Here is a 23130-nt window from a genome sequence, read left to right as displayed (position 1 = left end):
GAAACTTTTGATAGAATTATCGATACTCATTGGAAGCTATTGACTTCAGTGAAAGTTACCATGTTATCTAGATAAAATATCTAATGTGTGTACATACTCATATATTTCATAATGATGTGATAGGGGGTTTAGAACATGTAAGAGGCTTATCACATAAAGTAAATCATTTTTAAATGGGAACTGAAAGGTAACACAATACTTAATCATCATAACTGTACTCATTGCCAAAACACAAAAAGCAGCAAAGGATGGCTCAGATTTACGGCCAATAAGAAACTTTTTAGATAAAAACTATAAACGGACACAAAAATACGATAAAAAGAATATTAAAAAATATATTTCAGAGGCTAAATTGGTCTTTAATGAAGCAGGAGTATCATATTTGAAAGAAAAAGTGCAATCGGCAAAAATTTAGATTGATACAGAATTTATTTTAGTTTGATTATGTATGAAGCTAAATGCTTATAAACACAACACTACTATACAGTGAGTGGGGTGTCTTCCGCGGCCAGCAAGCCTTTGTTGTTTAAACGCTTTAACCACTCGACCATGCCGCAGACGATCACATAGAAACGGGATAATGGATATCAAGCCATACTTGAGAACTTTAGAATCTGTTGTCTGTACTTATCATGGTTTGTTAGACCATCGAAATATGACTTTAAATGTGTGAACATTGGCTATAAAACGACAGAACAAGAACAATAAACATTTCTATGATTTCAATATGATATTATAATAGAAAAAGATCTAAATTGAAAACGTATATTCTAGAATCATTCTGTCTTATTTAAACAGACGGCTTCAAACAAAATATTATGTACTTGTAAACACAAAAACACGTTTTAAACATCTCTTTCTTGTGGAAAATATGTATCAATTCAATTTGTTAAAGTAAACTTGTATTGCGTTTTAAAAGTGAAATTCGCAAACAACATATAAAGAGCTTACGAAATAGCAAAATACTGGGGAGATAAATGTTTACAGACGTTATGTAATTGCTTCGAAGAAAGAATGAGATTGTTTTCTACAATATTAATTACTGTGGTGGAAGATTAATGTTACAATTAACATTCAGCTAAAACGTTCATTGTTTTATAACCACCATGGGGACGGACTTTAATTATTTTTACAAAATTCATTAAACATTTTGTACTTAATAACAGCTTATTATTTTGTTTACCGCATTAATTAAGATGCAGAGAACTTCTTGAAGTTGTTGTTTAACACGATAAACCGCAGTCATGTAATGAAATTCTTATCTTACAAAAACGACCATTTTTGTCAAAGAAAAAGTTATTTTTTGTGGCCGATTTAAAGCCAATACCAGACTCTAAAAAGAGACCGTTTTAAATATAAAGTTCAGAGTAGCGATCTATCAAATTATCTGAATGTATATTGTTTGGAAGTAAACATGTCTATTATCATAATTACTATAAGCATTCTCCCAAAATAAAAAGAAACAAGTTATTTCAAATTCAAGGTATTTTAATCACGTGTATTAGAAAATGAATACAAAGAAATTTGCACGAACGTGCAAAACTGCAAACTAAAATCATAATCCTCAAAAGGAGGCTGTGTTGAGATTTTATGACAACATTGCACCTACTAATATCAGTTGTAAATAACAGTCGGAAGAAGAGCTGCGACATGCAATTTCATCAAACTGTTACCAACAATCATGACAGTCACGGAGAGTAGAATTTCCAGGAGTGTCTGTAGATTGTTAAACCTTGAAAAACAAGACAAAAGCAGAAAAGCAGATCATTCGGTCAGGATTCCACACATAATTGACTTGACAATATAATTACACGATACATAAACATTTATTATAAACATCCTCACTTTATGATGAAAATATAGTTATTACTATTGTAATGTTATAATGATGATGATAACCAGATGTTATGTTTGGAAAGCACATGACTGAAAATATGTTAATCATTGGAAAACATGCTATTTTTGGTTAAACAAACAACTACGTCGCATGTTTTTGCAGGGGAACCGGTTAACGTTGGCCCAACCCAATAAAATGGTGATAACAATATTTGATGTATACTTTGACGTTTATTATTGTATTAAAACAGCGCACGGTGAAAAAAACATGCACGAGAACTCGCCGTTGTTGAACTTTATAAAGGAGACACAGTGCATCAAAAACAACTTTCTGCAATGACTGACACGGTATAATATTATTAAAGCATGTGAAGAAGAGATAATTTTGAACGAAAAAAAAGCGGAATCACTGATTAATGCGATAACATTAATGCAGCCAAAGCGCCAATACACGCTTGTCGTGTATGCGCATTTACCAAAACCCCGCGGGCTCGGGCTTTCAATGCGCTCTCGTTTCAAAACGTGCATTAAAACTTCATTGTGCATCTGCAAAAGCCCTGCGAGCTCGAGATTTAAATGCGCTTTAAATTTAAAATTATAAAATGAAATTCTACTAAACTAACATTTACCTACAGTTGACATTTTATGTATAATTACTGTCAGACAGTAAATTGCTCAGAATGGCTTCAGAGATTACAATTGACATTCATGACATTTATAGGAAAGTCACGACAAGAATTTTCAGCACGTAACTAAAATAATCTTAACAGAAACTGTCACCTACTAATTCTCTTGTGGGTACAAGGTTAGTATATAATTATCAAAACATGAACATACTACCAAACGTTAGGGAGATATACATTGTATTCTTTGCACTCACATGTTCGTTCGCATTGGTAGTTTCGTAAATGCTAAAAATTGACCGATTTAGATGTAGAAAAAACGCTAGACATACAATTGGTAAGCAATGCAATATTTGTAGACCAACACACTCTGTGAGACAAAAATAAGGATTGTAATTGAGAAGTGTTGCTCTACGCCTCGTGATTTTGTCACTAAAGACAAAAAAGATGAAAAAAACCGGTGTTAAACTGCCAACAAACACTTGTTAGGGACTACTTGTTTTATATGCGGCTGTTACGTTTTCTTCCTCAAATATATCGTTAACAAAGCCTTTAAAGCAACAATTTAAAACATTTTTATTGATATTTTCAGTTCTTATAATGTTTTCTTTCATACAATACTGAAATTATATCCCACATACACTAACGCCAAAAATTTAATCCATATCAGTTAATAAATATTTTGACAAAACTGCGCCAATACGTAAGCAGCGTAATGACGTCATTCTAAGTATACAAGAATGATTAATCAAACACTGATGTAAACACGATACAATCCAGTCTGAGTTTTTAATTGTTAAAAACTTGATAAAATATTTTTTTTCTTATTATTTCTTTTGTTTAATAATTTCTATATCTTAGCAACAGTAGGGTGCGAAATCGAACAGCATTAAACGAAAACCGACATCGGAAGTTATCTCCACTTGAATAAATTAGATTTGTGATCTTTCTTATTTTATCTTGTTAGAATCGAAATATTATTGGTCTGAGCGGCGTTTATCGGCTATTTAACACCAGTTTTGTCGTTTTGGTGCGAAAAAATTAAACACTCAGGTCTACGGCCTTCGTGCTCAATTCCTACCCATCAAAACTGGTGGTAAAAAGCTGATCAACACATTTAGTTACAATGATTTAAATTCATGAAAAGACTTTAATTGATTATATTCAAATATCTTTTTTCTTATTCAAACATACATGGAATTGTAAAATGTCTCAACAAATAACCTTATGTAAGTACATGTGTACTGTATAGGGGCATCACGTTTTTAACGGATACGGTCGCCTTTAAGCAGCTAAAAACTAAGTTAGTATAAGGGAAATGCCTGAAAAGTTTAAACATTTATTTTAAACATTACACATAAGTGTTTGTTTTATTTTCTTTTTATTATTTTTTGTTTGTTTGTGTGTTTTTGTTATTGTTGTTTTTTTTTTTGTTTATTGTATAACAAGATATGACATTTTATACTTATTCAACCTCAATTATGTAATAACGAATTCAGGAAAATACATCATACATTCACAATAACGAAAATGTTCAGTTATATGCAGACAATGTTAAACGATTAAACATGATTGAGAATATAAAAGATATTTATTTTACAGCCAATTAAGCTTTTTCTGTGCTTTGTGACTGACGAAATTTCTATCTTTCTTATCTCAACCCACAACGATTTAGAATATGTGGTACTTGCATTAGAATTGTTTCGTCTGCCAGGAATGTTAAACACATTGCCAACGAGTAATTTGTCAGGTATTGTAAAATAATTAATATTAAACAAGTTAGTATTACAGCATAATTTGGCTACTGCATGTTACACAGAGTGTCGGTGAACAAAAAGAAAAACAAAAGAAAGAAAGAGAGAAAGAAAGAAAGAAAGAAAGAAAGAGAGAGAGAAAGAAAGAAAGAGAAAGAAAGAAAGAAAGAAAGAAAGAAAGGACACAAACAGGACATATCCATTAATTAAGTCCAATATTCAGATCTCTATTAATTGTTCTCATTGACAATTTAAATGTTTAAAATAATGATTCCATTACTATAACGAACTTTTAATTGCTACATATCCCTTTGATTTAATTTCATGTATACATGTGAAGGTATATACCGGTATTTCATCGTCGTATCTCATATTAATGTTATATAAATATATATATATTACAGTTTTTTGTTTATATCTGATATATACACTGTATAACGTGTTCGGACTTAATGTTTGTTTCTGGGCTCATGGTACATTTACATACAGACATATTGTCAAATTGAAAACCGTATTATTGTATTTATTTAAACGTAATAATTTTATCATACACTGTGATTATACAACGTTATATGATCATGTATAGTCTTTTTTTCCTTTTTGATAATAACCTATGTCAAGTGTTATGTACACACATGCATGTGTTTTTGTTTATATATTAATTGCTATAATGATATGACGTGGGAGTGTTTTCCAGATGTCAGTATCTGTTAATCCAACGCTAAAAATACTATTATGTTTTGACTTTACGCCTATAGGGAAGATCTGTAGGGGAATGAACATTTTTTGCAAATGACCAATTTCAAACTTAAAGACCATGTATGTTGTAATTAAGGATGTAACAACACTTAAGTGAAATTTTATATTATGCATATAATTATTCTTCTAAAACAATTTCCAAGCATCCAACAATATGTTAAATATATACTGCAGATGTTTATTCGCATTATAAGTAATCATTAAAATCTTTCCAATTATTTCTTATTGAAAAATTTGGCTAAGACTTTATCGAAAATAGACTTCTAATTACCTCCCTTTATTTACACGAAATGTAAATTTGGTAATATATTTTGTAAATTATGCTTTTTTAACTTACAATATTGATAAATCTTCATTGGAGCATCAGATTTATGATATAAAACCATAAACAATTTGAGTTACAGGATCTTTAAGATAAATATACTAGCATTGACAGTTTAATAGTGTATAAATATTGTCAATACACATGTGTTTGTCATGTTGTATGCAATATAAAAACGGATTTATTATAATAAGCGGATGGACTACATACACATACATATTACTATAGTTTGTACTTCGAAACTAGTACGGGTTTGTTTTATCATTCTTTGGCACATTTTGGGTAATTCTTCGGAAATTCATAATTTCTCACTTCCATAAATAAATAATGATTAATACACCTGGCAAGAAATGGCTTTGCAATAACATTTTCTAAATACAAATATTCTCTAAAAATAGCTCTTGAACACGCTGCGTTTATGATAATACATTCAATTTTACAACTATTGTGCGAATCGCCCATAGGGTTATGAATGCAACATAATAGAAATAAAGTCAATCAAAAATATGCCCTAATAAAAAGGAATTACGCAAAGCTCGTGCCGTTTCGTTGTATAAATAACTTTGAAAAAATTATAATACCAGGGCCCATTTTACAAGGCGTCGAATACTTACATGTATCGTCTTGTAATATAAAAAGTTGTGTTTCAAAAAAAATGTATTTGTATTTTGAATTGCTTTAGGTTTTACATTGTATCATTATTAAAGGATTTGTGCTAAGATTGTCAGTGTTTTCTAGATTAAGTATGAACGTTCGTACCCTATGTTAAAATCATAAATAGAAAATTACTTGGTAGAAATCAATGAACTATATACGAAACAGACGAAATGAATAAAACAGGCAATAATATGAATTATATATCACATAACTTGTAACATAAACATTTAATTCGAAACTTTCGCGTGTACTATATTAGTTTTATGCATATTTATAATAGTTATAAAACTTCAATTCATAAGTGTCATATGCGTATTTGATAACGATGACTAATAAAAAGGTCATTATCAAGCACACTGATATATCATCCCTGTTGTGCTATATACTTATCAAGACTTTTATAAAGTTCATTTTCTAGGTCAACATATCTCGGATCATCACCAAGTCCGTGCAACGATATGAAATTTGTAAGGTACGCGATACCGAGGTTATTCTTCATATCTGCCATTGCAACCTGTCCGCCGTGGCCGGTGTGTCCGAACATTGGATCTCCTCGTGGATTAGCTTTCATTAGAGTCCCTGGTCCGTACGTTACCTTTATTCCAATAGTTTCATCTAACCCTGAAACTATCGGTGTTGTAAGTTTATTAATAGCTTTTTCAGATAAGAATCGCTTGGTTCCGTTAATACCTCCGTTGCTTATGATGCCGTAAAGTGTTGAAAAACCCCGTGCCGTGCCGGTACCATAGCAACATGACAGCGGCATTTCCCTATAGTACGGATTGTTATGGATATTTGAACCAAGGGAGAATTCTTTCACTGCTTTCCCGGCCCTTGCAACTAATGAATTCGAATTTAATATGTAACGAAAGAAAAGTGGGATATACCTTGGACTGGATAAGCATTTATAAAGAAATTTCCAAACAGGGTCTTCATAAACCCTTGCAACACGATAAAATTCTTGTCTTGGCACTGCCATGTACATTTCAACGTCAAACAAACTGGAAATATCCTCCATGAATATTACGTCAGCTGTTCGACCTTTTGGGTCAGCTTTCTTCATTAACGTGTCAATATATAAACCGTATGTCAACGTATGATAACCGTGTGCTGAACCAGCTGGCCAAAGTGGTCTTTGAGAACACAGACTCTTTTCAACTTTCTCTGGATCACCCTTTATGTCAAGTATGTTTATTGGCTCATCAAGAGCAGCTAACCCCGCCTGGTGACTTATCAACATTTCAACCGTAATATTTCCTTTGTCACTTTCAGCAAACTCTGGCCAGTAATCCGTAACAAGAGCTTTATAGTCAATAACACCCTTGTCAGCCATTTGTGCCACCATCAAGGCAGCGATACCTTTCGTATTTGAGAATCCAATCGACATGGTATCTCGTTGCCATGGAATTTGTGCTTCTTCGTCAGCATACCCTCCCCATATATCCACAACCAAACGCCCTTTATGGTAGACTGCGAAAGCTCCTCCGCGTTCTTTGCCATTTTTTAAATTCTCTTTGAATTTGTCCGCCACATTTTTAAAGGCTGGGTGATAATATCCGCCAAACACCAAAGGGAGCTTTGGTTCCAATAACGATTTAAGATATGAAAAAAGCACTAGCAAGAAACAAAATATGAGACTTTGCTTTATAAACCCCATTTTCCAAACGCCATACAATAAAACCAGTCTTAATGTTTATGTGAGTTTATTTACATACTGATATCATTTAAATGTTTACTCATAAGATTATACCAGTGAACAGATCATGACCCGACATAAATTTAGAGGTGCATACAAGGTGAATTTGTTTAATCAATGTGCCAGAGTACACTTTATGAGATTATCTTCCAGCAGTAAATATTGCGTATTTGAATAATCATCAACGGATACCCATTTAAGTTATACTACGAAAGAGAGGTAGGGCCACTTCGACTTCATGAATTATGCATTTCAGAGTTTTAACTTCCTGAATTCCCTTTTTCAATATACGGAATTCACGAATTCACAATTTCAACTTCCTGAATTTACGATTTCAATTTCACGAATTCAACTTCGTGAAGTCACGATCTCAACTACACGAATTCACGATTTCAACTTCATGAATTCACGATTTCATCTTCATGAATTCACGATTTCAACTTCACGAATTTATTTCTTGAACTTCGTGAATTCACGATTTCAACTTCATGAATTCACGATTTCAACATCATGAATTCACGATTTCAACTTCACGAATTCACGACTTCAACTTCACGAATTCACGATTTCAACTTCACGAATTCACGATTTCAACTTGAACGTGAAGCTAAAATCATGAATTCATGAAGTTGAAGTCGTGAATTCATGAAGTTGAAATCGTGGATTAGAAAATTGAAATCGCGAAAAAAATATTCATGAAGTTGAAATCGGGAATTCATGAATTCATGAAGTTAAAATGTTCCCACCGGTCTTTGGTATTATACTGATTTATTTGTGTTGTCACTTATAAAAAATTTAAATTAAATGAAATAATAAACATAAAATTTCGTTTAATAGTAAACATCTGAAACGAATTTAGAAAAGGATACGTTACACATTTGTGATTAGTAAAATATACAGTGGATGTTTGATTAATAAACAATATGTGAGAGGAGATTTGACGAAAGCCTAAAAGTATCAAGTAAAATAAAAATGCAAAGGCGTCATAACACGAATATAGGCGTTATTACGCGAATCAAAAGGCGTAATTACACGAATCAAAAGGTGTAATAACGCGAATCAAAAGGTGTAGCAACGCAAATTAAGGCAAAGTAACGCGAATATAGATGTTATAACGCGAATATAGATGTTATAATGCGAATCAAAAGGCATAATTACGTGAATCAAAAGGCGTTAAAACGCAAATCAAAAAGCGTAATGCGAAAATCAGACGATATTACCACCCGATGTGAAATTTTGAAACCGAGAACGGACATACCCATAATTTTTGTGCATACCTTGTCTATAACAATATAACAAACAACATTTTTTTTCTATTTTAATGTGTTTAACATATTGATATCATATTACATGAATAACAAGATTAAACATATTTTAGGTCAAATCAATACGAAATTCACCTTTGGTTGGATCTGCAATAACTGTTGAATCTACGGAAGCCAAAAGGTACCACCGGTATGACCGTTGAATGGATATCTAACATCTCCAAACCATTTAGTACTAATGTATCTATTTTAAACATTATATAACTTGAATATTGTTCGTTCGTGATGTTGTTATATTTATTATCACCAATATCAATCTTACTATATTATATTACATTACATTATATTACATTACATTACATTACATTACATTATATTATATTATATTATATTATATTATATTATATTATATTATATTATATTATATTTATATTATATTATATTATATTATATTATATTATATTATATTATATTATATTATATTATATTATATTACATTACATTACATTACATCATATCATATCATATCATATTACATTATATTATATTACATTATATTATATTATATTACTACATTACATTACATTATATCACACCACATCACATCACATTATATAATGTTAAATTTTTATTGATCTAACTCTTGCACTTTTTGTCATGTAACAGCGATCCTTACTCGAGGCACAATGAAGCAATTTATAGATTTTCTACGTCAGAAGCAGTATTCGGATGTTCTGCATACCTCGCATTGCTAATTATATAAATATATACGCAATGGAATATTTATATCCTCGAAAATTAACAAACATTTTCCTGCACTGGCCAATAATAGTTTTTAATTTCATATGCATTTTCGAACTTTCCTATTTCTATAACATTTTAATTACATGAATTTCCGAACATAACTTGCATTATCAGCGGCGGTAAATATTTTTTTGTTTTAACTTTAATCATGAAGATCTTGTATTTTTTTATTTTTATTTATTTAATTTATTTTATCTTTTTATTATTAAAACTCCGAATTTTACTATGATCATTATTTAGAAATTCCCTATTAAAATTGTAGTCCAGTTTAATTGTAGCGGGACGGTTATCAAAGAGTATTTACAAAACATGTACTGGCTATCACACCGACTATATCCAGGAACACAGGAATGTGCAAATATCGTATAAATTGTGCAAAGGTAACACAAGCACCTATGAAACTAATTGAATAAATATTATTTATTGTACATTGAACTGAAAGAAATGAATTAGCGCATACGGTTGCTGGGACACTACAGTATATTTTGAACTCAATCAAAAATATTTGTATTACTAGGCATTGTTTTTTTTTTTGTTTTTTTTTTTGGTCGCCTTCGAAACGATAGTCCAGCGGTCGTCATTGCAGGAATGAGGCAAAGTTTTCCCTAGCAGCCTATGCGCTTATGCATTTGTACGATAAAATATTTTGGTATGTTTACTTACCGTGTTACATAATACAATAATAAGTATAAAAATAATTTACTGTGAAAAATCATCATTTTTTTACTCAGTGACATTTTGACATTTTAGTAATATCTTGAAAAAAATCATGTATAATACAGATAACAAAGTTTGGTCGAATGCAATATTTATATAGTTTACATCTCCCTAAACATGTACATTGTCTAAGTAGACTAAATTCATCACGTTGTTTATTAGTTATATAAGTAAGGTACAACTATGCATACTTTTGATCTGTTTGTCTGGTAAAAAAATGCAATATACTCGTAAGTCGTGATATTTCGCATTTTTTCTCAAAGGGAGAGATAAAAAAGTACGGAATGACGTTAGATACTAGCAGGTGAGTCATACCTTTTAGTATGTCATTTTATAAAGTTTCTATCTAATGGCTATGTAATAGTAAATACGGAGTAATAGTAAATACGGGATTTACCAATATAAAGAAGATGATTTCAGGAGTAAAACTTACTTTTAATATAAAATGGCACTTAAATTCCCTTTATAAAATGACTTAATGACGTCAGACATTAGGAGGATTTTGAATGGCATCGAGTCTTAAAAAAGTCTCCCAAAATGCCATGAGAATACGTAAGCAAGCACGTGTTTTCATAAGTGAAATAATTGTAATTAAATGTATTCTCGTCACTGCATAGCGACTTCCATTTTACGTAATGGGTTTTCGCATTGTGATTTGCCGTAATTCAGTATTAACAATGACTGCCCGTAGTTATCTCATTCCCCACGGGTATCTTATTGAGTTTAAAATAAACATGTCTGAAATGCAACTTGCAAATATAAGTGTGAAATTTATAGTTATGACAAAGATAAAAATAAGAGCTTAGAAAGTTTACGTCTTTTACCCATTACTGACGAGTTCCGTCCTTAAATAGATACGGAAGGTAGAAATACTTGTAATAACATTTTTAACTTTAGTCATGAAAAGTAATATAGAGACATCGATTCCCTGGTTGTAAAAGTGATATTAAGACAGGAAATTGAAAATTTATTATGAATTGAAGTCATAAAAATATAACTTTGATGAAAACTTTCTGAAATTGTTAATCCGATAAAAGTTCTATTTCGGGGGGTAGATTTCATTTCGCATACATTTTTACCGGAAGTGCGAATATCGCACTCCATTTGATATATTTCATTACGTTTTACTTTCTTTTCTTGTTATTTTTTTAGTTTTTTTAAATCAAAGGCTCTATTTTCTGTGTTATTTTTTCCTCGAAAAAAATTGCCTCTGGAACAAAAAAGCCATTCAAGTTCCATCAGTCTGTCTCATGTCTCTGCAAATTGTTTATATTTTATTATCAGTCATATTATTTGATTTTCAACAACAAAATGTGTTGTTCAAAAGAAGTGAAAGAAAACAGATAATGATTTCTGATATGATTTTATATAACGTAATCCGACATCAATCTACAGTATAATGACGTTATAACGTGTACTGTTGTCAACCCGATGACGATTACTTTTAAAACTAATAGGTACTCTCTAATCAGCATGACTTATGTTATTTAATAATTACTATCTGATGTGTTCTTTTTACATTTACACTTTCTTAACCGAACAGAATTTCCCGCGATATTTTAAACAGATACTGTCCGTATTTTCTCTGATTTTCAAAAGCTACTTGACTGGGTTAAAGAGGAATAAGTTGGTGTAATTATATATGAAAAGAAAATATTTTGAGGCACACATTTTTGTTGTTGCTGAATAAAATAAGAGGAATTTCACTTTTTAAGTGTTTATAAGTCTTTATCATTGTTTATATTTTATTTTAAAGAAGAAGACTTTTGCTTGTATAAAAATATGCCTTAAAAGCAAATGGTGCATGCACGAAATCATTGCTAAACTGATAGAATTCTACTTAAAATAGCAGCATAATATATTGTTCCAAAATATTTTATTTTGTTTACATACACTTTTCATGTGTGTAAAATAACAAGAGCTTCGTTAACGCTACCACCGTTAACAGTTACCCTCGAGTTGGATCACCGGCTGCCGGTACAGACCGGAATATCTAGCTCGAGGGTAACTGTTTACAGCGGTAACGAGGCTCTGTCGAGTTTCCGCTAAAAAGTTACCCGAGAGCTAGATATTCCTGTCTGTACCAATTGCCGGTGTTCGATTCTTTTTCTTGCATATAACATGTCAATTATTTTCGGAACAGAAATTATGGAATTACGCACTTTTTATTTGTTTGGGTCGTCAGACCAAACAAATAATGGTAGCGAAATTTCAGACTCTAATGCTGTTAATTGCAAGTGCCGAAAATAGTCCGCTTTTTTGAAGCGGTTACTTCCCTTTATATGTAAACTAACGCCGAAAAATTCAGGGGAGATCACTGCGTAAAGATTGTCAAATGACAGGCGCATTAATTTTCAAGCAATATAATTCCCGAATGGTCGAAGATTTCTAATATTGTTTTAATCTTTATAGATATAGATGCTTATAGTAAGCTCCATGATTATTTACATCTGTGTTAATTGTTGTTAGCGTCGTTACAAATCCTAATATAGAATAATATTTTTTTTTCAGGCGATTACCAAATAACTTCACCGTGGCCGAGGGGTTTGCGCGCTAGCTTAGGAAACGAGAGGTCTGGAGTTCAAATCCCAGTTAAGGCAACTGTTTTTTTTTTCTAATTGTTTAAGTCAAAGAAACATTGGATTGAATATCAGTGTTTCAATTAGTCTTATCACTGTTTAAATTAGTCTTATAGCCAATTTACTACAATTAAAACGCTGGAAAGCATTGGTGGCACTTTACAAAAACAAATTGGTTTATAATCTCACAACCTTCACCTCTCTGACATTCTGAGACCCAAACAAATTCAGCGCCTTCTGTGCTTTGATTTCTTATAGTAGCTTATGAACATACAACTTCATTCATAACGGAAAAATAACGTCATCCTAAGAACGCGATTCATTCATAAAAGGCGCTCGTCAATGACGTCAGTTAAAGCACGCGACTTGTCTTACATGGGGTATAAGACAGAGTTTTTTAGCACCGGTGTAAACGGTAGATAATCCTGTCTGAGATGCAAGAATAATAATATCTCGATACCGCTCAATGGACGGGTCCCCTCGGGACGGATAATCGGGTCCGAACCGCAAACATATGTCAGATATTTTTTCTTGCATAGATCTATTATGCCATAATATTTCATATTTAAAATGGTTTACCTCATTTTAATATATGTTCATGGAAATTAGAGTCATTTCGAATTCAAGCATTACTATTTTCTTACAATAGCGCATGAACTTACAACTTAAATTACAACGGCGAAATGACGTCATCCTAAGCACATATTTCCCTTCTAAAACGAAGTCATTTTAACGCGGTTCATTCATAAAGTGCGCTAAAATGACGTTGTTGTATGGCACGCGACTCATCACAGATGAAATTTCTGGCATGGGTAAAACTCACAGAAACGCCAATCTGCTATGCAAGATATTCCGGGAGCCGGTGTAAGATCCTTCTAAGACAGATTTGTATCATAGTTTGCGGACATTTCTGTTGAAAATGTGTCAGAGTTAAATCATAAATCGTATACAAATGGTGGCTGATTTGTGTCATTCGTGTTTTCGTCCCGCGACTCCGCCAAACGAAAGTTAAACGAATAAAACTGCGCCACGCGCCCCCGCCTAGCAAAAAGTCGAAAATAAAAAAGTTAAAATGGCGTGGCGCCGAGCGAAAACACTCTTTTTTTAAATTAAAATTCGCCTTGCGTCCCTGCTAATAAGCGTGTTATCGAACCGCGACCCGCCGTTTTATTTCTTTAATTTCGCATATTCAGATGCTTGTTCATTCAATGGCTACTTTTTCTGGGGTTTCTTATTGTGACAAAGGGGAACATGTTTTATTTTTGCCTATGATACAATAGAGGAAGAACACCAAAACACTGGACAATCTCATTTATACTTAGGGGATACATATTACTCGTACATATCAGGTAGCCTCGTCTTTCGATTGTCTTTTTATAACTTAAATGTGTTGTTAATTTTGAACGATAAGATGCTTTTGCAATCTGATGATTGGCCGATTCCTTCTATTTCGCTTTTGATTACTTAAACATGAAAATTCTATGTAATATTATTGTTATGTGATACGCAGTAAATACTTTTATCTTCATATGTCTTTTTAAAAAAACAACATCCTGCTTAAAGCTTTGGTTGACTTTTTTTTATTAAAAGTAAAAACAAAGTATAAAAAATATATCATAATAAAATATAAAAAGAACATAAAAATACATTTTTTTTCTAGAAATGCTTCTTTATGAAAATATTATGCTGCTAAAAGGCTCATTAAACCGCCCAAATTATATAATTTTTATTTCCAAAAAAACACCCTTTTTGTTATCTTGTTAAAGTTTCTGAAACGTTATTCAATGGCCATATAGATAAACCATCTTTCGCTCTTGACATAGTGATTTGATACTTTGTATGGAAGTAGAAATACTACTTTGTTTACGTTTTGCTACCTTCACGGCACATAATTACACGTTGAGCGCTACTTTCGTCAGCTTTTTAACATCTAGCATACTCTAAATGATAAATCCGTTGAAACGTAAAAGAATTGTTTAACAAATGTTTGATAATTCTTAAGAATAAAACAAATTATGCCTAAGGCTTAATGAGCCTTTAAAATAGTGGATTATTTTTCGTGTGAATTCTAAACAATTTGAAAATATAAACAGCTAGTTGTCATGATTATAACAGAATAATTTTAGCACGTGTAAAAAGAATAATATGATCATGAAATAATGTAAAGATGATATACAGATAAAAGAATAGCTACCAATACATTTACTTAAAATGATTATAGCACTGTAAATAATCTAAAATAATCCTTTCTGTCATGACTGTGAGTCGCTGTCAGTATCTTTTTTAGTGTTTCTGTAATTTATAAGTAGTCAAAAAATCTGTCGATGAACTGTTAAACTTTCCGTTCATTCTAGGTTGCGGCAACAAAGGATAATATTCGACTTCTTTTTCACTAACTGAACATTTAAAACAGAGTACGTTTGGAATACAGGCAACAAACAAACTTTTTTTCATGGCCTTATTATTAAAATTTGTAAACACAATTTATAACAGAGCAGTTCAATTTCTAGATCACTGAGTTCATCTTAACAGTATCATGTTTTATTTATATCGCAATGTTTGCTGTAGCACAACGGGTTTTCACCAAACATGCTATATAGGTTAAAGGTTCCGTTAAGTTTATATGCTTTACCCTCCACGTGCTATGTAATTATCAAGACTTTTATACAGTTCATTTTCTAGATCAACGTACCTCGGATCGTCTCCAAAGCCGTATGTTGACATATGATTAGTGAGGTAAGAAATACCGATATTGTTCTTCAGATCACCCATGGCAACTTGTCCGCCGTTGCCGCAATGCCCGAACATTGGTTCACCCCTAGGATTATCCTTAAAGACTGTGCCGCGTCCGACTGTCGTTTCCACTCCTAACGTAACGTCTTCACTGGAAACGAGAGGTGTTGCTAATATTTCAATGGTCTTCTCGGAAAGAAGGCGTTTGTTGTTTACGTCTACACCACCATTACTAAGTATACCATAAACCTTAGCAAATCCCCGTGCGGTGCCCGTGCCAAAGCAACATGATAAGACATGCTCTCTTACATACGGGTTATTAAGAAATTGAGAAGAACCTTGAGCAAATTCAGTTACCGCTGTCGCAGCAGTGGCAACTAACGACTTTGGATCCGTGGCAAATTTAACGAAAATAGACCCATACCTGGAATCGGTCAAGGCTATTAATAGAGCTTTCCATATCGGATTTTCATACAGTCTAGCGACACGATAATACTCTTCTCTAGGTGTTGCCATATACATATCAATGTCAAACGGCTTTGCAAAGTCTTCAATAAAATATTTGTCCGTACTTCTCTTTTTCGGGTCCACTTTTCGGATAAGAGTGTCCACGTAAGGGCCGTATGTCAAAGAATGATACCCGTGAGCTGAACCGGCTGGCCATACAGTTTTCTGAGCACTTAAACTTTTTTCAACCTTTTCGGGATTTGCACTGATATCGAAGATTCCTATTGGCTCATCAAGATAAATTAGACCTGCTTGGTGACTCATCAATAATTCGAGAGTGATGTTTCCTTTGCTATTCTGGGCGAATTCCGGCCAGTATTTAGCAACGGGGTCTTTGTAATTCAGTAAACCATTTTCGACCATTTTGGCAATCATAACTGCAGCGATTCCTTTAGTATTTGAGAAACCAAGGGTCATTGTGTCCTTCTGCCAGGGACGCTGTGCTTCTAAATCCGCATATCCGCCCCATATATCGACCACCAAGCGTCCTTTATGATACACCGCAAATGCCCCTCCGCGTTCTTTACCGCTTTCGACATTTTCTCTAAACTTGTCTGCAACATTTTTGAACGCCGGGTGATAATATCCATCAAACACTAAAGGTAGCTTCGGTTCAAATAATGATTTAATGTACGTTAAAAGCACAATTAAACAACAAAATGTAACACTCTGTTTGATAAACCCCATATTTTTAAATATTGTTATCGAAATACACGTGTGTATACTGTACTATAGCATAAATGTACGGTTAAAAATTAGAACATAATTTACCGCATGTATGCCAATTTACTCACCAGCGCTTGTCCGATCAATATTTAGTGTAAAGTACACCAGTACACTAGTACTAGTTAATATACTACATCTTTTAAGGTAACCTGAAGTCAATATAAACGTAAAACTTTATGCTTTTTTGTTTTGTCGTTGCTTTTATTCTACAAGCAGTTTAAATTGATTTAAATTGCGAAGATTAATCGTTACTAGTTGAACGTTTGATTGTTTGAATGATTTTATACAAACCTACAAAGCAATAAGGCAGATAAAGATATCATCAATACACAAATTCTTAAAGGTATTACGCTTTATCTAATGAAATTATTTTGTAATTTTTATAGAACATTTATAAACGGTAAAATTATGTTGTATTTTTGTTTATTTTTATTTATTTATTTATTTACTTATTTATTTATTTTACAGTCTTATACTGGGGACTATATTAAAAACATGTAATTCATATCATACTATAATTTACCTTTTTTTTAATCATGAAGTCATTCAAATCAATGAAAGTGGAAAATTGGTTATAGACCTTGTATGCTGATAGTTATATAAATATTTATATTTACAGTAACTTAACGATAAAGATGCAAGATAGTTTACTAACATAACTTGTAGACATATATTAAAATTTCTTGATAATCCATTGGGCTTGTAAATAAATAAATTAATCAAACTTGTAAACCACGGCAACATAAAGGAGAGACCAAACATGACCTTTACAGACAAGTGGCCTTTACATGGAGGTTACTCTGTTTTATGTAATCAATGAAAGGTTGTAGAAGAGTTACTTTTATTTACAGGGTGATCTTTTTCGGAGGTGGTCTTTCAAAACGGGTTAACTGTGTGCAACATTTTATTTTATTACGCCTTACTTTTTTCGTATTGTTAATTTCCCATAGTAAAAAAGTAAACATCCGTTTTCAACAAATAATATATGTCAAACTGGAACAGGCAGACGATTTAAGCATTCAAAAAAGGATTATTTAACGATTTTAATCAGTTGAATATTATGGATATGGTGGAAAGACATAAGATAGCATCGTTATTTTGTAAATGCACTTTGTCAAAAGTCATGCGAAGAATTTTCTGGATACAGAAGGATCCAGATTTCGTAGATTACAACCGTATAAATGGGTTAGTGTTTTGTTTTCCAAATAAAACACAGCTAATTGTATGTTTATGACTAGTAGATATCATCACTTGCTTAAAGAATCAAAGGAAAATAATTTCTCTAGAAGGCCTAAAGTACAGTACACTTTAAAGATCCTGTATGTCTTGTGATTGATATTTTTACTGCATGAATACCACACTAGCAAAAAATTATATATGTACATATTTATGCAAATAAAACAATTTTCAAACATCGAAGAATATGTAAAATGTGTACTGCAAATATTTGTGCACATTATATTTAATCAATAAATTACAGGCATTCATTTCTTATTGGAAAATTTGACTTAGAATTTATAGAAAATATATTTCTAATTACCTCCCTTTTTTACATGAAATGTTAAATTGGGTAATATCTTTATAAATAATGCTTATTGGAACTTACAATATTGACAAGTCTTAATTTGAGCATCATATTTATGAAATAAAACCATGAAAAAAATGTGTTACAGGATCTTTAAACTTGCAAGGTAAGGACAGTTTAGTTATTGTAACTCTTGGTTTGATTTTTTTTCCAGTTAGATTTAGTTGACTATTTAAGATCATCGCGATCGCAGTATTTGTTCGGGGTAATAAAAGAAATAGCACATGGGTTTGTGAGTATCAGTAAAAATACCATCCCTCGTAAAAATACTGTTACTGCTAACGCCTCGGATAACAGTATTTTCCTCGGGATGATATTTTTACTATTACCCACAAACCCATGTGTTATTTATATACTGTCTTGCATTAAATGTCATAAAGGGCTTGAACGATTATAGTTAGTTATTTAGGTATTTGTCCAGTAAAATATTAATTTCCTGTCTTAATTTCAAGTAACATACAGATGTCATAAACTAATAACATTAATACTCAGAGGAAGTGTGTAATTAATACTGGACTTTGATATTTGAATTTAGCAATGCAAATAAGATATATAACAAAAAGAGCTTCGGATAAGGACCTCGAGCACAATAGTATTAATACACAGAACGGCCTTATCTACGCTTCAAAACAGTAAACGACTTTTTTGTGTGTGTATTTTTCTCAATCACAATTTCTACCGAAATAGACTTTTGATGACAAATATATACACTCGTTATACACTATACATAAACAAAGATTGTATCCTCTTTTTTTTGTTTACATCTAAAGTCACATGGTAGAACAATCTTAATTCGTATCAAATCTGAGATGATTATGAATAATCATCGGGTTGTTCGGATTGAAGTCATATTCTGGCTGATAATCTAAGGCAAACATAAATTTCTTGACTAGTTGTACCTCAGGCTACCACCCTAAGGTGATTTCTTTTCAATTTCACTCCGATTTGAAGCGCATTTTTATAACGTTTGACACCGGACTAACTTTCATAACGAAAATGCAGTAAAAGACAAAGAACAAGAATAGTTCAAACTGTTCATGACACACTTTATGAAATTCTTGGGGAAGTCAACAACACTCTTCCTTCACACGTAAATCACGGTATTCATCTTTGAATTATCAATATTTACCGTTTTCTCGAAATTGCACACAAGCAACAGCAATGCCATTATTTAAATATCAAGATTAATCAGGCGAGATTGATATAAGCTTGGAAGGAATGAGGCTTTTTATAACCTTCCTCCTCTAAAGCCCAGTGGATGTAGAGGCACATATGTTGATATGTAAGTACTAAACACACAATAAAGTACATTGTTAACGTGCACAAAATGGCATTCATCCCCTACGTGATTTGCAAAATACGACAGACCGATGGGGAAATTTAAACTTCATGAATTGACGATGTTATGTTCGTGAATACATCATACGCGATTTAAACGTTTTCAACATACGGAATTCACGAATTCACGATTTCTACTTCATGAATTCACGATTTCAACTCACGAAGTCACGATTTCACCTTCATGAATTCACGATTTCAACATCAAGCATTCACGTTTTCAACATAAGGAATTTACGAATTCATGATTCAACTTCATGAATGCACGATTTCAGCTTCTCGAAGTCACGATTTCACCTTCATGAATTCACGTTTTCAACATATGAAATTCACGAATTCACGTAAATTCGTGAAGTTGAAATAGTAAATTCCAACAATGCATAGACGTTCTCTTATGTTAGAAGTGTAAAAGTTAACAACTTATGAAAAACAATCCCATTTTTAAAAGTAGTAAGTTGGTTGCTGTGAGGGCGGGTTTTCGCTACTCCAATTACTGAGTTCTCTGTCTTTCTGCTTAATGAATTCATGATTTCAACTTAACGATTTCACGATTTCACCTTCATGAATTCACGATTTCAACTTCAAGAATTCACGTATTCAACATACGGAATTCCCGAATTCATGGTTTCAGGTTAATGAATTCACGATTTCAATTTCACGAAGTCACGATTACCTTCATGAATTCACGATTTCAACATCACGAATTCATGATTTCAACATCAAGAATTCACATTTTCAACATAAGGGATTTACGAATTCACAAATTCAGCTTCATGAATTCACGATTTTAACATCACGAATTCACGACTTCAACTTCAAGAATTCACGTTTTCAACATATGAAATTCACGATTTCACGTGAATTCGTGAAGTTGAAATAGTAAATTCCAACAATTCATAGACGTTCTCTTATGTAAGAAGTGTAAATGTTAACAACTTATGAAAAACAATCCCGTTTGTAAAAGTAGCAAGTTTGTTGCTGTGATGGCGGGTTTTCGCAATTCTAATTACCGCGCAATTTTCTGTCTTTCAATTCACTGCAGAGAATTTATTCAACGCGCGCGTAAAAGTTTTTAAGCTTTTGCTCACTTTTGTTCTATAAATTTATGTATCAACAATACCTCAGGTATTTTTTTCCATGTCTTTTAAAATGCATCCGCTTTGTTTCTACGCGTTAAATATGAACTCCGCGTATCGAACCATATGAAGATACATCGAAAAGTGACATTAATTAACCATGACAAGTATGCTGTTAAGTACATTCTCACACATATCCCCACTTGTTATAACACGTTTAGATCAGGATCCATGCTGTTCTCTATCAGTTTCTCTACTTGTTATAGTGTTTGTAAGCGAACAGCATGGATCCTGATCAGACTGCGCGGATGCGCAGGCTGGTCTGGATCCATGCTGGTCGCAAACGCATTTCGTTGGTTTTGTCGTGACGCGGCTCATATAAAATTTGCAGTTTCCATGAGATAACTGTGACATAACAGTTGTTATTTTTCACTTGACACAGAAATCACCACCCCCGTTATCTAGCGGAAAAGACTGCTTAATGCAGGTAGAACTTACTAGTCTTACTAACTATAAGTTTTAACCGAATTACAAAAATATGTTCTTCTTTTTTGCCTCTTTTACAGACATAAATTTCTATGATATTTTGTGCCGCAATCGATTGCAGGATCAAGTTCATACTTGTAATGCCCAAAACCAACGGATCTACTTGCAACTAGTTAACGAGTTTATTATTTAAGTCAATATTTACACACAAAAAACGTTGCAACGGCTTAAAATGTTGTTGTTGTGTTTTGTTTGTTGCAGAATTCTGCGTCCCTTTACGCATAAATTTTGACATGTACGCATAAAAGTTATCCACTTGCGTCCAAGTGTACGCACAAAAAAAAATGCTAGTCAATACAATAAATATTAATATTTCTGATCTGTGTATTCTAAGTTAAATAAACGTCCATCCGCCCTTTCAACGGACCCGATTTGCTTTTATCTGTTTCTACAGTCAATAACTGGGATTTACCGACTCTAAAAATAGTAACATACGATTCCAGGGTTTATTTATGTTAGCCAATCGAACGGCGTATAAATACAGTAAACTTCACATATAGCGAACACGGTTATAGCGAACTTCCGGTTATAAGGAACAAATTTTTTTGGCCCGAATTTTGCCCTTCTTTATTTAATGTAAAAAGTTACGGTTACAGCGAACACGGTTATAAGGAATTATCGCTTATAAGGAACTAATTTTTTAGTCCCAATACTATAAAAAGTACAGAAAATTACACTTTTATAACGAACTCCAAAATATCGGCTATCCGTAAACAAATCACGCATTTTCTACTGTCGTTTTCATCGGCACAGATTAAAACTTCGCCGAATGTAGCGGATATATTAGGAACAAAAAATGACGATGACAGTCAATCTTCCGAAGACGAGATCTATTTAGATGATCTGCCGGTTGTGTCAAAAAATGAAGCTATTGATTGTTTGCACAAGATTAAGTCATACTTCGAGTCTAATGCACATAAAAATTCATTGGATATTGAATTTAACTTGAAGAGTTGTAAACATTTCCAAACTAAAAATAGCGACTTCTTCAAAGCAAAGTGATTATTTTTGTGCATGATACTGTATCGTTCATAAATAACAATATTGCATATATGGTACATATCATATATCTTATAGATATATATTTATAAATAAAAATTATATTAAAAAAAACAACATTGCAACTATTCCTTTTTTTAATCAATATAAGGGAGACAACAATGACGAACCAAGAGTTATTTCTCTTAATCAAATGCTCTTCTAAATGGAGGACGATGGTAAACAATTAGTTCGTTATATGTAAAACTGTTCGCTATAAAGACTTCTGATACAAGGAACTAATTCGCTATATGCTTACAAGGAACTCCGGATATAAGGAACAGATTTTGAATGTCCCAATGAGTTCGTTATAAGCGGAGTTTACATAACGCTGTGTGCGGATGATTTCGGGCATGTTTGTTAGAACGCTGCAAAATGTCGACACGAGCTAAATTGTTTACTTTTTTTTCGGGCACAAGAAAGAATGATGATAATGATCAATCAAAAGATAATACCGTCTGTTCAACCGACGACGGAGAGTTATCAAAAACTGCATCTGTTAAACGAGAGCGTAAATTTCTATCGTCATGGCTAGACAAATTTAAATGGCTGCGTTACAAAGACGATAA

At 32.5% G+C, this 23130-nt stretch overlaps 2 protein-coding genes across 2 annotated transcripts; both read right to left on the bottom strand.

The window, feature by feature from the left end:
* Positions 1–6315: 6315 nt before the first annotated feature.
* Positions 6316–7608, bottom strand: LOC132755091 (beta-lactamase domain-containing protein 2-like). Its single transcript, XM_060745887.1, has one exon. It carries the CDS (start codon positions 7606–7608, stop codon positions 6316–6318), a length of 1293 nt encoding a protein of 430 aa, XP_060601870.1.
* Positions 7609–15640: 8032 nt separating this feature from the next.
* LOC132755090 (beta-lactamase domain-containing protein 2-like) lies at positions 15641–16939 on the bottom strand. Its single transcript, XM_060745886.1, has one exon. The coding sequence runs from the start codon at positions 16937–16939 to the stop codon at positions 15641–15643; it is 1299 nt and encodes a 432-aa protein (XP_060601869.1).
* Positions 16940–23130: the final 6191 nt, after the last annotated feature.

This window comes from Ruditapes philippinarum, unplaced genomic scaffold (assembly GCF_026571515.1).
Source record: "Ruditapes philippinarum isolate M1 unplaced genomic scaffold, ASM2657151v2 ctg268_1_1_1_1, whole genome shotgun sequence".
NCBI classification, from domain to species: domain Eukaryota; kingdom Metazoa; phylum Mollusca; class Bivalvia; order Venerida; family Veneridae; genus Ruditapes; species Ruditapes philippinarum.
Note: the sequence above shows the minus strand (reverse complement) of the source record. Positions and strands in the feature narration are given on the sequence as shown.

Bases quoted from the DNA above. Each gene is read 5' to 3' on its own strand.
- LOC132755091 (XM_060745887.1), bottom strand. From the start codon at position 7,608: ATGGGGTTTATAAAGCAAAGTCTCATATTTTGTTTCTTGCTAGTGCTT.
- LOC132755090 (XM_060745886.1), bottom strand. From the start codon at position 16,939: ATGGGGTTTATCAAACAGAGTGTTACATTTTGTTGTTTAATTGTGCTT.